This window comes from Herpailurus yagouaroundi, unplaced genomic scaffold, assembly GCF_014898765.1.
Source record: "Herpailurus yagouaroundi ecotype Mexico unplaced genomic scaffold, PumYag 182, whole genome shotgun sequence".
NCBI lineage: Eukaryota > Metazoa > Chordata > Mammalia > Carnivora > Felidae > Herpailurus > Herpailurus yagouaroundi.
This window is the reverse complement of record NW_024412413.1, coordinates 46,772,482-46,791,456: the sequence shown is the minus strand read 5'-3', so window position 1 is coordinate 46,791,456 and position 18,975 is coordinate 46,772,482. Positions and strand designations below refer to the sequence as shown.

Here is an 18,975-nt window from a genome sequence, read left to right as displayed (position 1 = left end):
GGCTGCATGACCTAAGAAAAGTTCATCTCATTCATCTCGTTTTCTTATCTGTAAAATGGACCTAATAATAGCACTAACGGAAGAAGGTTGTTCTCGATTAAATGAGCTACTCTGTGCAAATTGCTTAGATTATTTTTAGGTGTATATATATATATGCTCTGAATAATCTAAATATTCTTTTTTAGCTACAATTTATTGAGCACCTATTATGTGTCAAGCACTGTGATATGTACAGGAGACATAAAGACAAATAAAAACAACGAATGCCCTCAAAAAGTTGCACTATACCAACAGAGACAAATACATGAACAATGATTAAAATAAAATGTGGCAAGTATATTAATAGATATATGGGAAAGCCAAATACAGCATGATCCATTTGGGAGGCAACTGTTTGGAAAGTTGGGAAGATGATTGTCAAGGTTTGGACCCAGTTCTGTCAATTACTAATGCTTTTACTCTAGACAAGTTACCTAAGTTCAGTAAGCCTCTATTTTCCCACTTGCAAAAATGAGGATAATAGGATCTAGCTCATAAAGGTGTGGTGAGAAGAAACAAGATAATAAAAAATACAGTTTCTCTGGTATAGTTCCCAGATGATAAGTGAGCAGAAAAAGATTGTTAATTATCTTTATCAGTAATAGGGGAGCACAGAAACAGGCTGCCTAACCCCCGCTCCACCAAGTTTCCCACTCCTTCCCCACTCTGATCTATTTGATAATTACTGACTTTCTTTCCCTTCCTCCTCCTCAGAAGAGATTAAGTCTCCCCTACTTTTCTTGTATGAGGATAGATTAGCAGAACCACTTTAGAAAATTTCTTGGATAGGGGCACCTGGGTGGCTCAGCCAGTTAAGCGTCCGACTCTGGGTTTTGGCTCAGGTCATGATCTCATGGTTTGTGAGTTTGAGTCCCGCGTTGGGCTCTATGTTGAAAGTGTGGAGCCTGCTTGGGATTTTCTCTCTCCCTCTCTCTCTGCCCCTCCCCAGCTCACTATCTCTATCTCTCTCTCAAAAATAAATAAATAAACTTAAAAAATTAAAAAGATAATTTCTTGGGCAGAATCCTTTAAATCTAAATATATGAATACAAAGCAATTCCACTGCCGCATATCTATCCAGAAATCGGTACTTGTAAGTGCCAAAAGATCTAAAAGAATGTTTATAGCAGCTTTATTTATACTAGCACCATACTGGAAGCAAACCCAATGCCCATCAGCAGGAGGATGGGTAAATACATTGTGATATATTCATATACGATGGAATATTACATAGCAATGAGTGTGAACTAGAGTTGCGTGCAGCAATTAGGAATCTCACAAACAAAATGTTGAGCAAAAGAAGCCAGAGTACACACTTTACTGTTACATTTATAGAAAGTTCAAGAATGGGCAAAATGAAGCTATAGTCATAGAAATCGGAAGAGTGGTTACCTTTGGGGAAGTACTTGCTGAGAGCACTGGTATACTGGTAAATGTTTAGCAGCCAGCTCTAGAAAGAAAAGCCTGATTTTACAGCATTTGCCAGGTCCCATGGTATAAATACTCCCACCATGGTGGATTTCAAGTTACCAGTGTGATATCACTGAGCACAGATTACGTCTACAGTCTGCCTGGCAAGCTGGTGTGAGCCAGCCTAGCACACCACTGGGGGGTGCATGAAGGGACAATCTGGTGTGCTGAAAATGTTCTGTATCTTGGTCTGGATAGTGCTTACACAGGTAGAGTCTTAAGAGTTGTTCTTTATTATATGTATATTATACCCCAATAAAAAGTAAAATGTAAAAATGTCTGAGAACTAGAAAGATGAAAGCAGTTATATCTACGTCCCAGAGGAAGGTCCAAAGAGGCACCAGAGATTCAAAGACCAAAAGGCAGCACTCGGAGCTTCTTGCCTCACCTTCCCCACCCCGTCCCAATAGATAGGAGAAAAAAGATACCATTAGTAAACACGAGCACAAATGGAAAAGAGATGTTGACTTTTTTAGCTGGGCCACAATTTTTCAACTTGAGACTCAATTCCATCTTATCACCAATGGTTGATACGGCACACAAAAGAGAGTGTTGCTTCTGAAAAGCCCACATTCACTGCTTTAACTAACTATGGCCTTGTCTGTCACTTAGCAATGAAGATTATTCCACTGGGTGGCTCCAGAAGAAGGTTTTAAGCACAGTACCACCTGAACACAATGATCAGACATGAAAATACACCAGCACAAACAGTGTTACTTTTATTTTAAGTAAAAATCACATTCATATCATTTTCCTTGGGTCGCTCAAATCTTAAATATGTTCAGTATGTCTGGAATATATCAGTGATCTAGCTAAATGAGACGTTTTAATAAGACAGCTGCTCCTAACATGTACAGCACTCATATATTTAAAGTTACAAAACCAAAGCAAAATTTTAAAGGGGGTTGATGGGTGATACCTCGACACATCCACAGATTCATTTGTTCCCAATCTGGCAGTACAGGACCATAGAAAATACCAGACCAAGTATCTAGAAAATAGAATAACAAGATTAACATGGAACTTAAAATGATGGCGACATTATAAATAGAAAGAACATTACATGTGAAAAGATCCTGACTACTGACAGTTCTAATCTTATTTTATCTAAGTTATCTCTCTTCTTGGGAAATTGGAGCCTCCAGTGGGACAAAAGAGCATTGAGAAAGCTTTCTGAGTATTGTTGTGTTTCAATCAGGGTTTTTAGATGGCCGATCTGCTTCTAACTGGCCCAATTTGATGGTGCAGAACTGGCTACCACCAGAGCACCCTACCTTTCTGGAAAACACACACTGGATCTACACTGTGGGGCATCTACACTGGAGCTCTGGAGAAGTCAGGCCTCTGGGGGCTAAATACACCTACTGCTTCCATGAAAGGGTTATATGATCATCTGGTTTAGATCATCTGCAGAAAATCAAGGAGTCTAGAATTTCTCTTGCCATATTTTTAGGCATCGCCAAGAGGAATGAAGAAAGTAACTTTTTTTTTTCTTAAAAAGCTTCTAAATCTGTGGGGAATAGCTTAATTCAGGAATTTCCTTTGAAGTGAAAAAGTACAGCTGAAAATCTGGGGCATAATTTCCATCTCATTAAATGGCTCTCCCAAGGAATGAGGGACCCCAAAACTTGCCCTAATTGGCCCTGCAGTTAGTGCTTTGCATGCTGTGGCTTTGATGTAGAAATGATGGAAAGATCGAAAGTTTCCTCCCCACCAGAAGCAGGAGGATCATGAGGTGCCATTTATGCTTAGTCATCTCCAATGTTCCTACTGTACTGAGGCATCCTGCTTACTAAATCTTTCCTGGAAACGAATCTCAGATGAGAACTGATGGCCAATACCTTCTTAAAAACAAAGCAGTAGACACCAATTCTCTGCAAAAAAAAAATATATGATTTTCTTCCAGAATGTTCTAAAAGTCATTCTTTTAGAATGACCTGGAAAAGCACTGAAATTCAGTCTTTTTGCCTTTGTCCCAAGCTTGAAGTCTGGGAGACAAGTACCAGGACAGCGTAAAGAAAGTGGTCAAAATACTGGGATAACACAAATCTCTATTGTCGTTCACTGTCACATCCTTGAAATGGAAGCCCACCATTCATCGGCAGACAAGACACTTAATGTCACACTATCTTGCTTTGGAAAAGATAATTTATCGTTGCTCATAAAAATGGAAATAATTAAAAGGGATTCGTCATATGGTAATGCATGCTGAGACTCAGGATAAACTTGCTAAGTAGTGTGCGTGAATTCCCACATTGTGAAGCAGTCTAAAAAAATGTTACACAGTTCTCCTTTCCCTCTTTTAACTGCTCTGTTCCTGGGACCTCCTGCCAAGCTAACTTGTATCCTACAAAGTGGTGACTATCATTATCAACCGCTTCTTCTTTTTTTTTTTTTTCTAATTAAAATGAGAGTGAAAGCACTGCTTATGTTTTATGCTTGTAATTTGCTGTAGTCAAATAAGGAGAGACATGATAACCTGGTCAGTTAATTCTGAACAAGGAGAATTCCGATGCCTATAGATAAAATTTTCTTACAAAATAAAGCATCCTGCATAGACCCCTAGCATCTTATCTGAGGAAAATTCCTCAGGTATGTGGTCTTAACACAGCCTCGAAAATAACCATCGGCCGCAGTCTGCTACAGCCTGTGACTAAACAGATTAACACCAAAAGTCTAAATGCCAGTGGGTAGTTTTTTCATGTGAGATTTTTCTATGGAAAGAGTTTGAATGTAATTTCTGCAGGAAGATATTTGTTTCTTTTTCCTTCTTAAAAAGAGGTTTTACGTGGGGGCCTGTGCAAGTCCCAACCTGTCTGTGGTTTGGGCTTGCTATCTCCCTCATAAAGCAAAGTAAGAGGGTTTGTCTTCTGGGAAGACAAGGTCGTATTCTCCTCGGAAGAAGCTTGCCATATAGTTGGCTTTGGCATCTTCTGGGAATTGGGAGGCAGGGATTGAGGCCTCATGAGTCTGGGTTTTCAGCTCAGGTAGAGAGAGAATACAGTGCTTGTAGCCTCCAGGACTCATTGCTGTTAACCCAGTCTGGACTTCATGCTAGTCACACAAGTGGAGTCCTTAACAATAAAATAGTAATAATACAGGTTTTTAAAAAAGCTATTAGAGTGATTTTTCTATCTATGTATTTTTGTGTTTTCTTGAATTTGAATTTGGGAAACAGAATGGAGATAGGCCTGTTAGGCAAGTAGTATTAACACCTGTAAGACAGACTAATGTACATTTTTTGGATACAGTTTTATAGACTAGATATTTTCAAAGCTCCTTTTTGAATAAAAAGAGAGGGAATATAAAAATGGATTTTTTTTCTCTTGAAAATCTAGAGGGAGGGCAGATTTTAGATTGAGGGAATGAACAACAAAAAATGTCAAGCAGTTCTTTGAACTAACTATTTGCCATATCTACATATAGTCTAAAAATCACACTTAATTTAACTGGCATTAACTCATAAAATGGTTATAATTTATGATATTACTATATAAATTCCATACCTAAAAACTTTTAGGAAGTTTTTTGTTAAGGTCTTTCCCTATACATGTCTTTAGAACAACCAGTAAAATATCTAAATATGCAACAAATACATGGAATATACCAATTTCATAAAATGTTATTCCTCTTGTAATGCTATTCCTCTTGTAATCTCATTTTCCATTAGATGTATTTAGATTCTTGGCAATGTCTTTGGCTAAGATATGAGAGACATCAATCTTCCCAGTTGATTATGTCCTTATTTTCTCTGGCTTTGCTTTTGAGAAGATTCTTAAAAGCATCAGTGGGTTGTAGCCAGTCATAGTCAATTGTCTGAATTCGAGTCTAACATGGATTTGACACTTAATAATATTGACACTTACATTGAATACCTCATTTAAAGCCTGATCTTTCAAACATTCATTTGAAGTCTAGTCACCAACATATATTTGTGTGTGGTGTGTTTTATGCTTATAAATGTATGAGTGCATATGTGTGTGATTCCTAACTCAACTCTACAACCAATAGGGAAAACAGAGAAACAAAGGACATTTTACAAAAGGCAGAATCAAGAAAAATAGACCTAGTATATGGCACCATTTGACTTCCACCATATATCAGACAAAAAGAAAGACAGCCATATCTACCAACAGAGAATGTGTCATATTTAGACCTATTCATTTGGACTACGAGGAAGCAATTCTCAACAGCCCAATTTACTGCTTATAGTACCTACCCTTTCCCTAATGGTTGGTGGGAAACTCTACCACTAACCAAAAGACCACTTAGACACTAAATTGCTTCATTCCCAGCTAAAATTGCTCTCTGTTGGAGGAGCGGTTGGGTGGCTCAGTCAGTTAAGCTTCCAACTTTGGCTCAGGTCATGATCTCACGGCTATTGGGTTCAAGCCCAGCATCAGGCTCTGTGCTGACAGCTCAGGTCATGATCTCGAGGTGTGTGGGTTCAAGCCCCGTGTCGGGCTCTGTGCTGACAGCTCAGAGTCTGGACCGTGTTTCTGATTCTGTGTCTTCCTCTATCTCTGACCCTCCCCCACTCATTCTCTCTCTTTCCTTCTCTCTTTCTCTCTCAAAAGTAAATAAACATGAAACAAAAAAAATCAAAATTCCTCTCTGTTGGTAAAGTGGCACAAGTAAGAGGTAGAAAGTTACCAGAAATCCCAAGGAGGACCCTGTACTACGTTCCATGACAGTGAAGCATAAGTCACTCATCTGACCTAACCAGCCCTCAGAGGCAGTAACCAGGAAAACACATCACATATTAGAATTCTTGCCAATGTCCTGATAGGGAATCAAGAGTGAATTGACTCATTTTATATCTAAATTAACCAAAATCTGGAATTATTCAAAAAATGCTTCTCTGAAATAGTTTTATTTCATCTTTTTAGCAAAGAATTTTAGGCCATATAGAGAGCATCCTTGGATTCTTTAAAAAGTCATGCCAGGAAAGTCCATCAAGATAAAAATCCTACACAGGATTTTTTTTCAACATCAGTAATCACATTGTTGATAGTAAATATATAAACCTTAAATTTCCTTTAAAACTTCTTCAAGTGAGTCCATAGTCCTTAAGGCAACTGTCTCTAGTTTTTAAAAATTGTTAGATTTATCTTGTTAGTCCTTATCTAGGACTAAGAACTGGGTGGAAATTAATTCAATTTTTGTTTCCCCGTAGAGAGATCATTCATAAATAATGGTCTCAGCCCTGCTCGATTGATAAGATTATAATCCTCTCCCCAGACCAAAGACTGCTAGAAAAAGATGCTAGACCTTGGGCGTTGCTACCCAATGTTTTTCTCAAGAACCTGGTCTACATTTGGCTCACTAAAAATATTTGTTGGAAGAATTAATGAATAAACAAGGGAATGAATGAAGAATCAACATTGCAAGATAATACTATACCTCAATTACTGCCAGTCCAAACGCAATTCCAATTACTATGAGAATATGTTTTGCAACTACGTCTTTTATCAAAGAAATGCATGGCTGTTAAAAAACAAAACATAAGAAGTTACCTTGAATCAAAACTTGGACCTCACTTTAAGATATTTGCCCATTGGGTTGACTTTTTACATTACTACTGAGGAACACACTCAACCAAGAGGAATTGGATTATATCACTCTGCCCCTCCACACTCCTCAAAAGATTGTTAACTGTGGTTTGTTCATACATTAGAAAGCACCAAGAAGTAAACTTTTGCTTCAACTGTCTCGTTGCTAAATCTAGGGATCTTTAGGCATAAATAATAATTTTATCCTAACTTCCAATTTTTCATTTTAGAGTTATTATCACTTTGACTGTGTATTTTTTAGGCTTGTAATCTGTAGCAAAGAGTTCCCTAGTTGGGGTTTCAGCTAACAAATTTTCATTTTTAGAACAAGGTTTTTAAAAAAAATCCCTTAATAATATATATCAGGGTTATTTTTACCTTAAAAAGGAAAAAAAATATTATGTCCACTATTTTGTCCTCACTTTAGATAAAAAAGAGAATTTAGAAAGCTGCTTATCTGCCACATTTATTGAATTTATTCAAGCTAGCATGCAATTTCAAGCTTATAACATTTCAGACCAAACCTAAAAATTCCAACAATTTTAAATTATATGGCTAATTTTCAAAATGGAAAAATACTACATAATGTAATAGTGGTATTATCCATATTGCCAGAAAATATATCACTATCCCTATGATAGTTATATATGCACAAAGGGCTAACAAAACATTGCTCTGGTTAATAAAATAAGAGTTCTCCGTAAAAATGAGTAAAACATTCTTTTCCCTCTCATTCTTGAATGTAATTGGTTTCTCCATTCACATCTGATCCAAAGTGGTAAACATTAGAGTAAATTATTATGTCTTTTAGGGTTAACTATGAGATTAATGATCTTATCTACTAAGTCACATTTATTATATTTGAGGAGCTTTCTCCCTCTTTCCCTTCCAGAGAACCAGGTTATCTTGGCAGAAGGGAGAGGACAAAAAAAAAAAAAAAAGAAATGTGAATTATGGCCATTCCAGATTTCTTATTTTTCCAGACTTCTTGCAAACTACAGAAGTTTGCAAGTACAGATGGAAGTATTTTATGAATTTATGACCCTCCTTTTGGGAAACTAGTGCAGCTATCAGCCTATCTTCAGCTGAATTATGTGTGAATTTGAAGGGAATGTCAATTACTTTTTAGGATAATGCTAGAGCTTTGCAAAATCTATCCTGAGGAAAAACATCTTTGAGTTGAATCTTAAACAGATAACAACTGCAACTGAATTTACTAAGTTCCTCATTATCCAAAGTACAAACTGCACTCATTTACACCATATTTATTTCCCCCCTTCCTTGCAGATACTGCAGCACTAAATTAGGAGTATAAAAAGTAAAAATAAAACTGTTTAGTGATACCACTCGGACAATTAAAAACAACATGGTAGCTCTGTAGTCTGGTAGATAACTTCTCCACATGAATTATTTTAAATATTGGTAATAGCAATTTTCCTTTAGAAAAAAGTCTCCTTATTTTGATTGGATTAGTAAAAAGGGATGTGATAGCAGGAGAGAAATTTCCCCTGAGATGCTTTCTATTTCCTAATATGTAACTAACCTTAGTAGCCATTACTAAGCCAATGGCAAAATCAAACTAACCTTCAGGTATTACAGAAATTAATTCATTGGATTATAATAGCTTTAACATATCCCTCTGCCAACTAGATTATGATCTCCCAGAGGGTCCAGAAGTATGTGCGATTTTAGCAAGGGTCTGTCTGAGACATAGTGGGCACTGAAGAATAACAGCAAATACATTAAACATTAATATTAATTATCATTTTTGTATGCATTCCTCCCAGGCAGAAGGAACAATTTATGTAAAGCCCTCTGGTAAGAGACAGATATCATATCCTCTAGGATACCTTGAACCCTGAAGACCGAGTTAGACAGAGTTCCATAATACCTCGTGCCTGCCCCTATCTAAGAATTACCAATAATTCATTTGATTGAAGTTGCCTAATTATCTCTCTCTTTTCACGATTTGAACATCAGTTCCATGAGTGCAGACATTGTGCCTGTCAAGAATGGATTTCCAGTGGCCAATAGAAGGTCTGGAGAATCGGAGGGAGTCAATATTAATTGATGAATTAAGCAATAATAAGAAATTGACATCCATATGTTGATGTTTACAAGTGACACAAATGTGACATTTACAACACATAAAAGATAAACCCAGCTTTTTCAATATACTTTCAATGTCTGAGGCAACTTCTCAACTGGAGCAAAAATTAGGCAGATTTTTTGATAACATTTAGTATCCAGAGCCCAACCCCGAAAGGGCAGGTCTACGCAATTACTTGAGAAAAGGAACATTTCATAAGAAAAAGAGGTCTTTATTTGACAACTAAAGTGAAAATATAGATTTCCAGGATTTATGTTAAAATAGGAAAAAAAAGAGAAGAATAATGATTAAGGTCACCAAAGAAAGGACATGATAAACTTTCATCAGTTAGCTTGTACTTTCATTCTCCTTGCAGTGGGATGTTTCTTTGATCTATTAAAGTTGACTTCAAATGATATCAGACTCAGAAAAAAATGAACTAATTTCACTTTTTTATATCTGCTTTTATATTTAAATAAGATTTATTTTTTATTTGGGAAATTCCTGGGACTTTATATCATGATTCCTATTGTAATCACTGCAATTTAATTTTTCTATAGAGACTTTCATTGTGAAAAAAAATTAATGGAACCACTTACTGTATCAAATTTGATTTGTCCTCACCTGTTTGTAAACATATTTGCCATCATACAATGTACAAGAAGAATCTGATGGACTTGGACATGCACATGACTTGGAATTCTGTTGAAAATTATTTCCCCAGTCAGCAGGTCCGTTGACCAAACCACAGCATTTAAACTGTTGGATGAAAAATAGATATAAAAAGCTATCGTTAAAGAAGATAAAAATGTTGTCAATACACTGAATCATATTCCTCTAAAACTATTATTAAGATGTTTGTTATACTAAAATATCATCTAAATCACCTCACCAACTTCTCTGAATGTAGAAGCAAAAATACAGGAATCTTCCATTTTGACTTTAATATGAATGAACGAAAAATAGGGTTGCAGATGCATAAGTCTCAGGAAGTCAGAGAAAAGATGAAAAACCCACCTAGTTTTAAATGACAAAAGAGAGGGGCAGAATCAAATCTATGTATCCTAGATTTTGGGAAAGAAGCTTCCAAAGAGTTCATGAGAGAGTCAAGGTCTCTTTAAAAAACTTTTGCCCAAAAGAGATGAGAGGTTTTAAAAAAATGATATTTCCATCTTTGATCTTTGATCATTTTTGGAGGAGAGGAGGAAAAGAGTGAGAGGCTTCTCAAAGGACAAAGTGGCTTAGCAGGCTTCCCATAAGTCTGAATTCAACATGGACATCTGCAAAATGGGGGAGGGGTGCAAATGAAGGATGAAACTCTTAGGATAATGTCAAGGAAGTTTAAGGCCCAGAATATACTGAAACACTTAGAGAATTTGTGGTCGTGTTTTGGGAAGAAAAACAAGGAAACCAAAAGCCCAATGACTCAGGGTATACGGCACATCATATTATTAGATGAAAGAGAAAAATAACTGTCCCTCATCTTGTCCTATTTGCTCTTCATGAAGAGCATGTCCTTTTCATGTTCTACTCTTCATGTACTGTTCAACTCTTCATGAAGAAAGGTAGAAAAAAAAATTGCTGAAGAAAACAGAACCAAGAGTACATTGTTTTCTAGGCTCAGATGCATTGTAATGCCAGGATATTGAGAAAACCTTCACTTCCTCACTGGGTGACCCACATTACTTAACCTCTCCGTGCTACAGTTTTTTCATCTGTAAAAATGCAGATAATAGTAGTTGTTCCCAACAGTATGTAAGTTGTAGATTTGTTGTAAAGATAAAAATGGGAAAATTGATGTGAAGATTTGAAGTGCTTAACCCAGTGCCTGACTTGTAGGAAGTACTCAGTATATGTTAGGTATTATTGCTGTTGTTTCTATTTTGCAGTGGTTGTTGTTTCCATGATGCTCTCACATGAACATGATCTGTTCAACACTGATATCAATGATTTAGATAAATATTTGGAAGGTACCTTTTCAACTCTGTAGTTGATGTAGAGCTGAGAGTGATGGTTAACACATTGAAGACTGGAATCAAGTTCCAAAGTTAGTTCAAACAATGGACTCAAACCAACAAGTTCAACAGAGGCTTTTGGCTCTGGGGACCTCAGCTGGTCCCAAGGTCAATCCATATTAGCAAAGAGGGCAATCTTGAAATAGCCTCCTTTCTTGTCTTCCTATCATGTCCGCGATAGACATGATTAATTGCGCATGCTTCTGACTAAATAATCTAGAATAATATTAATTTATATAGAGACCTAGATCAAAAAAGAGAAAGTCCCATTGTATGCACTCACAAATCAGTCCATATTTTGAATACAATATACCTCAGGATTCCTCAGGGAAGCCTAGAAACAGAAGACAGGGTAGGAGGTAGAAAGGCTAAACTTGGTATGATATCTGGTCACCAGATCAGTTGTGAGCCAAGTTGAAGAAAAAGTTGGTCAAAACTTGTTGAAAGTGTTATAAAAGCTGAATGAACAAGGCACTGTGCACGGAATAATACAACAACCTCTAGACAAATAGTCATCACCAAGAATCTGAGAGGGGCACATTCCATTAGTATGTTAGCAGAGAGTTCATGTGAGAATTCCCTGAAATTCAAAGAGAAAACCACTTAGTGTCTACAATTTTTGTCATGTGGCGGGGCCCCAGGTCATCCAGCCAGAGTTTGGTGTAGGACTCTTTATCCTAATCCTATCCGTTACTAAAAGGGAAAAACCCTGGTGGAAGAAAGAAAGAAAGAAAGAAAGAAAGAAAGAAAGAAGAAAGAAAGAAAGAAAGAAAGAGAAAGAAAGAAAAGAAAGAAAGAAAGAAAGAAAGAAAAGAAGAAAGAAAGAAAGAAAGAAAGAGAAAGAAAGAAAAGAAAGAAAGAAAGAAAGAAAGAAAAGAAGAAAGAAAGAAAGAAAGAAAGAAAGAAAGAAAGAAAGAGAAAGAAAGAGACTCAAAATGGACATTAAGAAAGAACTATAGTACTGTGAAACAGGAAGCTTCAGGCATAGGATTAGTGTACAAGAACAGAAGTAATTCAGAAGCGTGCTACAACACACAGAACATTTAGAATCCCATGGTTGGCACTGAGATCTTGGATATCAGAAACAATGTGCAGCAAAGATGATTCAGGACCCAATCCAGAGATCCAGTGGATACCTACAGTACATTTTGTCTTAGGTCAACCACCTGGGAGGATCAAGGATGCTCAGTCCCACCCAGGGAAAGAATTGGGTTGCTTAAATCATTCCTGCTTTAAACCTGGATTGGTCTGGGCTCTAGAGTAGGATGCTAGAGGGGAGGGGATCAAGAAATGCAGCTATGGGGAAGCCGGGAAAAGCACAACACAGAGGAAGTGAAGCAGGGACTGACTCCTATCACGTTTCAGCTCTTGGAAATGATGCTTTCAGCAGAATTTTTACAAGCTGGAGTCTATTCAAACAGGAACTGGGGAATGCTCTGGAATAAAAAGTCATCTGATAAATAGTTCAAGAAACCAAGGATGTTTCAACTTGAAAAGCAAAGCTTTTTACAAGTCACAACAGCCATTGTCAAAGAAGTTGCAATGTGCTAAAGCATCGGTAGATTTTCTTTTCCCTCTAAAACTCCAGAAGGGGGGCGCCTGGGTGGCGCAGTCGGTTAAGCGTCTGACTTCAGCCAGGTCACGATCTCGCGGTCCGTGAGTTCGAGCCCCACGTCAGGCTCTGGGCTGATGGCTCAGAGCCTGGAGCCTGTCTCCGATTCTGTGTCTCCCTCTCTTTCTGCCCCTCCCCCGTTCATGCTCTGTCTCTCTCTGTCCCAAAAATAAATAAACGTTGAAAAAAAAAAAAATCTCCAGAAGGAAGAACTAGATGATGTAAATCCTAGGGAAGCAGATTTTGTTTCAAATTAAGAAAAAACATGCTAATCATCAGACGTGGACGTAAATGGGATGGGATGGCAAAAATCGGGGCACTTTCAATTCTTCAATTTTTAAAAAAATTTTTTTAACATTTATTCATTTTTGAGAGTGAGAGAGACAGAGCATGAACGGGGGAGGGGCAGAGAGAGAGGGAGACACAGAATCAGAAGCAGGCTCCAGGCTCCGAGCTGTCAGCACAGAGCCTGACGTGGGGCTCGAACTCACAGACTGTGAGATCATGACCGGACACTCAACTGACTGAGCCACCCAGGCACCCCAACAATTCTTCAATATTTAATGAGAGACTGGATGAACATAAATATAAAATACTCCAATCAATGGATCATGTTAAATGAATCATGTCAAGTCATGTCAGGTCAAATGCCCTAAATGTCCAGCTCTCCTCTAAGATTCTGAGAATTTCTATATGTGAAATGAATCTTCCATGTAGCTAATATGATTTGAACTCCGAACAAAGAAGGTGTGATTAGGAGTTTCACAAAGCAATTTTTTAGACACACCTTAAAGCATGTGTCATATTTAAAAGAAAGAGAAAAGGAGTAAGTAATTTCTAAGATAAGGTAGGGAATGATGCCAAGTCAGGAAGGCAGAATTATGTAAGGGAGCCTGAGTAGACAAACCTGACTGGACTAGGGTGGTTTTGTGTTATTTTGTTTGATGGGGTAGTGCCTACTAACGTTAAAATATTAAGTAAGAGCCAGAGAATGTAACACCTTCAACATCTGCCCAAGTTTTGACTATACCCTAATGACAGAGAAGCAGTTTCAATAACTAAATAAGGGAGGGGTTGATATGCCAGTTTAAAAAATTAACTAGTCAGACAGCTGAGTTCAAATTCCAATCCCATTACTTGTTAGCTGTCAGACCTCTCTAAGCCCTAACCTACTTATCTGTAAAATAGGGATAATAAAGATAATATTATCCATCTCAAAGAGTTGTCTTAAGAATGAAATGAGCTACCAAAGGTAAAGTCTAGTAACACTAAATAGCAATAAATGGTAGGTACAATTATTTTTATGACAGAGGGGGCAGATATGGAGGCAGAGAGAGAGAGAGAGACTCTCAAAATGCTCCAAACACACTACCCTACTAAATGGTAAATATGAAAACAACTATTGATTTGGCTCAACTGAGGCTTGATTGATCATAAAGATTTCTTAATCTCTGTCCTTCTAAACTGCTTCAAAACCTCATAAGAAGCTGGAAACAGAGTTAGAAATATTCTTGGATTTTTACTATTGCAGAGTGACAGAATAATCAGTCGAAACCTGCAAAGTGGAGACATGTTTTAATGTTAAATAATATCTTTAAAAATTAGGTAAACACGAAACCTATGGCAAACTACCCAGATGACCTACAAATTCAAATTACCTCTTCTTGAAATTCAGCCAGGGCTTTCTGGAATGCTTTGGCATCATTATCTGCTGCTTCCAAAAGCTTTACATTTTCATAGAGAGTCTCATTCAGAATGCGCTCGGACTGAAAATTGAAAAGCATTGTTAAATTATTCATGCCAGAAAGTACTATTTTGATTTTTCAGACTTTTCCAAAATCATCATACGTCATGTGTACGCACCTCAGATTTGAAAGTAGCTCCTAAGATGCCTGCTGCTACTTGCAGAAGCAGGATCAAAAGCAAGCCTATGAAAAACTGGAAAAAGAAAGAAATGGAACACATATTATCTCCAGGGCATTCAGTGACATCTTGGGACATTTGAGCATGACGTTTCTTTCTCCAGTCGGGATCATATTACTGTTGGAATAATAACTGTGTTCTTCATTTATTCTACCCTTTGCCTCAAAAAGCCAATTTGGGGGCCATTAGTGGTCAGAAACATTTGCTTCAGACACCAATCAAGCAGTGTTTAAAACAAAAATGTATGGATAGGACTGTAGACATCAGAGTGATGTTGAGTGGAGAGAAGTTTGAAAACTTAGATACAGTTACTTGTGTATTATCTTTCTCCTCTTTCTTCATCAAACACAAACTCACACAAACTTTAAAGCAAATTTCAGAAGTGACTTCAAAACAAGTTTTCTACCGCTACCAAAATCACCCGGGTCTTGTTATAAATGTAGACTCCTGAAACCTGTCTCAGGTCTACTGAATCATAACCTTAAAGAATGCGGTCCACAGATTAGGTTTTCTCTTTTTAAAACCAGCTCCTTGAGTAATTAAATTCCCCCAAACTGCAAATGAGACCTATTGATCAAAAAGTAACCACTAGGGATACTATTAAAGTCCTGCTAAAGCTCTGTCTCTACCTTCTCTCTTAATAAACAAACAGTTAACAAATATCTTTTCAGGGACACACACAATACTTATTTTATTGGAGGAACAAGCTTAAATGAGTTCTGTAAACTCTAATGTTAGATTTCATTTAACAAATACGTCTTGGTCTTTATCTAATATTTTTCTACACCCATTTATCATTCTATTGTACATGTGAAAAGTAAATGTCTGTGGGTTATCCCAACCCAATCCATCCTCCTTGAAGCTTTCTAAGTAGCAAATTTGATTACTTCAGTCCCTTATAATTTTGTTACCGTGGGATATGATTTGGTGCTGTCCACATTCAGACCCATCTGCCATCATTTACTGAAAGCAGCCTCTGCCTGCCACGCTCCAGCCATACCCAAGGCCTTGTAATTCTCTAAATGTGCCAGCATTGTCCTGCCAGGCTCTCTCCCTGGAAAGCCCATCACACCCTCACCCACACAGCCACCTTATTCCCTTCTGCTCCTAGTTTGAAAATTCTCTCCTGTACTCTTGCCCTCCTCTTCTTGGACCATTCACACTTGTAGCTAATAATTTGCGTGTCAGTCTTCCCTAGTGTCTTAACATCTATGTCTTTTAGTACAGTATCTGGCACACAGCACATACTCAGTAAGAGTGAATGAATGAATGAATGAATGAACGAATGAATAAATGAATGGATGAATAAATGAAATTTCTCAGGGTACCTCTAATCTAAGCTAAAAATAGTACTCTCTATAATCAAACTCTTTAAACAAAAGTTAAAGTTTCATCAATCTTGGCAAGTTCTTTTGACAGACAACGGGGATGGGAGATAATCCTCCCAAGTCTAAAGACTGAGTATTTTGATTTGTCTGGAGAACTCACCAAAAGAAGCATGCAGCGGCTTTCTTTCACGGCACCACAGCATCCCAGGAAACCCAGAATCATGATGACAGAACCCACAGCAATCAAGATATTCACTGAAACATAGGGGTTAGTGCTAGAATCCCCAGGGCTGAGAATCTGAAAATAAGAAAGGAAATTAATGACAGAAAATCCCTTTCTTTGGTGTTTGTTTTTCAACAAATATCCATTGAGTACTTAGTATGTGCCTGACCCTATCCTAGAACCTTGAGATACTTCAGTGATCTAAACAAGCAAAAATCCTTGCCCTTGAGGAGCTTACAATCTATTGAGGTGTTACTTATCTGAATAACACTTCCAACTTCCATGTGGTGTGGAAGAAATATAATAGGCTTTTAAAATACCAATTATTTTTAAAAGCTTAGGACAAGTACTTTCACCCATGATGTGATCTTTGGTTTGCATGTTTTGTGTTTTATATGTAAGAGTAGCATTGTAAAGCATGCATTTTTATGCCAATTTAATTATCTAAATTAGAAAGGCAAATTTCTCAAACTACTGACAGACGCGACAATATGAATGAATTTCAAAAAACATTGCGGTGAGCTAAATAAGCCATATTCAAAACTGTACAATTCCATTTATATGACATCCAAGAACAGGTAACTCAGAAATCACAGCGGTGCTTGACTTTGAGCGAGGTAGGAAGGAAAGACAGAACTGACAGCAAAGGGATAGGAGGGAACATCTCTAGGTTTATAAAAATGCTTTGCATACTGACTGCAATGGTGATTACAGAGGTCTATATATTTGCCAAGACAATCAAAAACATTTAAACTAAGAAAATAGGGTCGCCTGGGTGGCATCTGACTCTTGATTTTGGCTCAGGTCATCATCTCACGGTTCATGAGTTCGAGTCCCACTTTGGGCTCCACAGCTGACAGCACAGAGCCTGCTTGGGATTCTCTCTATCCCCCTCTCTTTCTCTCTGCTGTTCGCACACTTGTGCTCGCTCTCTCTCTCTCTCTCTCTCTCTCTCAAAATAAATAAATCAACTTTTTAAAAAGGTTTGAAAAAAAAACTAAGAAAATAAGTATAGTTCTTGATATTCCATATAATTCTATCTCCTTGTTCCCAGAAAGTATAGTCTGCAGAGTCTTCCAGAAACTCTTTATTTTGCCTGTTAAGTAATGGGATATTGAAGAAAACATCCTAGAGCTCTTTATGTTGGCTTGGGCTACCCATCTTCTGTAATTCAGTTCTTCTCTCCAGCAACACACATACTGTCCTTCATCACCTTCATCATACCCTGCCTCAATCTACCACTTGTCCTCTAGATATATCACAATCAAAAAGTGAAGCCTTGTGCCTGTGTTATACATGAGTACTCCATATGGCCCATCTGTCTTGTATGATCTCTATCTACTGGGCTATTTCCAAGTGGAACACTACTTGTTAGACTAACTCAGAGACTAGAATCTGCTGCACAGCATGTAAGTTAGCTCCCTTAACAGGAAATACAAAACAACGACAACAACAACAACAAAAAGCAAAAACAAAAAACTACTGATAATGATGCATACATTTTTAAAGACTTTAAAAATCAACTCATAGCCTAGAGGAAAGCTTCATTCAATGATCAGTGGAAAGTAATGCGTTGAAATTGTAAAAGCAGTAAAACAAAGATTTATATTCTAGTCAGGGTCCTTATATATAACTAAGTTTATTATTTATCCCTGGAATAGTCAACTAACCCTGCTGGGCCCCAGTTTCCCATTTATAAAGGAAATTGGGTCAGCTTCTGTGGTATCTAAGGCCTCTTTGTCTCTAAAAGTCTATGCTTACAGACAATGTTTCAACTTACAGATTTAGAGAGCTTGGTTATGTCCCAAAGACTTTTTTTTTCAGGTTTTTTATTTGTTTGATTTTTGTTTGCTTGCTCATATTGGAGCTAAGAAATCAGTTTTGTTAATAAACATGCATGACATCTGGGTCAAAATAGATAATGACAAGAAAAGGAAAGGAAAAGGAAGGGAAGGGAGGGGAAGAAAAGAAAAAAGAAAGAAAAGAAAAGAAAAGAAAAGAAAAGAAAAGAAAAGAAAAGAAAAGAAAAAAGAAGGCCAGCATTAGGAAATCCACTCTACTCCCCCCCCCTCCCCCCCCCACCATCAAATACCCCTTCACTAGAATGTCGTGGCTGGTGCAGGCAACACTTAAGGCTTCTGAGAGGAATAACTCACTGTCTGAGTTATCAGAACTCTGCTTAGATAGGCCAGATATAGAAATAACAAGTTAAATATCTACAAGTGTGATGGATGGTGCAACCAGCATTTATTCAGCACGTAGTGAAGTACTTCCCTAAGACTGGTCTGGGCAGGGTGACCCCCTGCCAGGTACTACTGGCCAGAAAGCAGTGTGTTGGATGCCTGGAGGTCACTGTTTCAAGTCCAGCTACACAAGTGGCTATTCTTTTTCAGGCAAGAAATGGAAATCTGAGTTCAGCTGTTTGTTCCAGGAGAGGCACAGCAGAGTTTTAAAAGCTGTCTTGGATGAACAGTGTCTGTGTGTATTAGGACAAGGGGAGAATTTCTAATGGCTGAACCTTGATCTTTGGATTATAAGGGATCTCCTGGGACAAGAATGACTGTCCATAGGCTTTTTTCCCTGAGGAAAAACAAAGTGTCCTTATGAGAGGGACATTTTTAGCACAAAGAGATACGCTAGAGGTTGTGCACAAAGACCTCCCTGACATTCTTCCTTTCTGTGTTTATGCTCATGCTTTTCCTTCTAAAACTGTTGCCTTTGTTT

General features: G+C 37.6%; 1 protein-coding gene across 1 annotated transcript in view; it reads right to left on the bottom strand.

The window, feature by feature from the left end:
* Positions 1-2,203: 2,203 nt before the first annotated feature.
* The window catches only part of TSPAN8 (tetraspanin 8), a 32,796-nt gene continuing 16,024 nt past the window's right edge, over positions 2,204-18,975 (bottom strand). Inside the window, exons 3-8 of the mRNA XM_040491424.1 lie at positions 16,189-16,326; positions 14,641-14,715; positions 14,436-14,543; positions 9,775-9,909; positions 6,913-6,996; positions 2,204-2,500 (exon numbers count right to left, since the gene is read on the bottom strand). Coding sequence (XP_040347358.1) covers positions 2,447-2,500; positions 6,913-6,996; positions 9,775-9,909; positions 14,436-14,543; positions 14,641-14,715; positions 16,189-16,326 — 594 coding nt within the window. The 3' untranslated portion in view covers positions 2,204-2,446. The remainder of the gene's footprint in view (positions 2,501-6,912; positions 6,997-9,774; positions 9,910-14,435; positions 14,544-14,640; positions 14,716-16,188; positions 16,327-18,975) is intronic.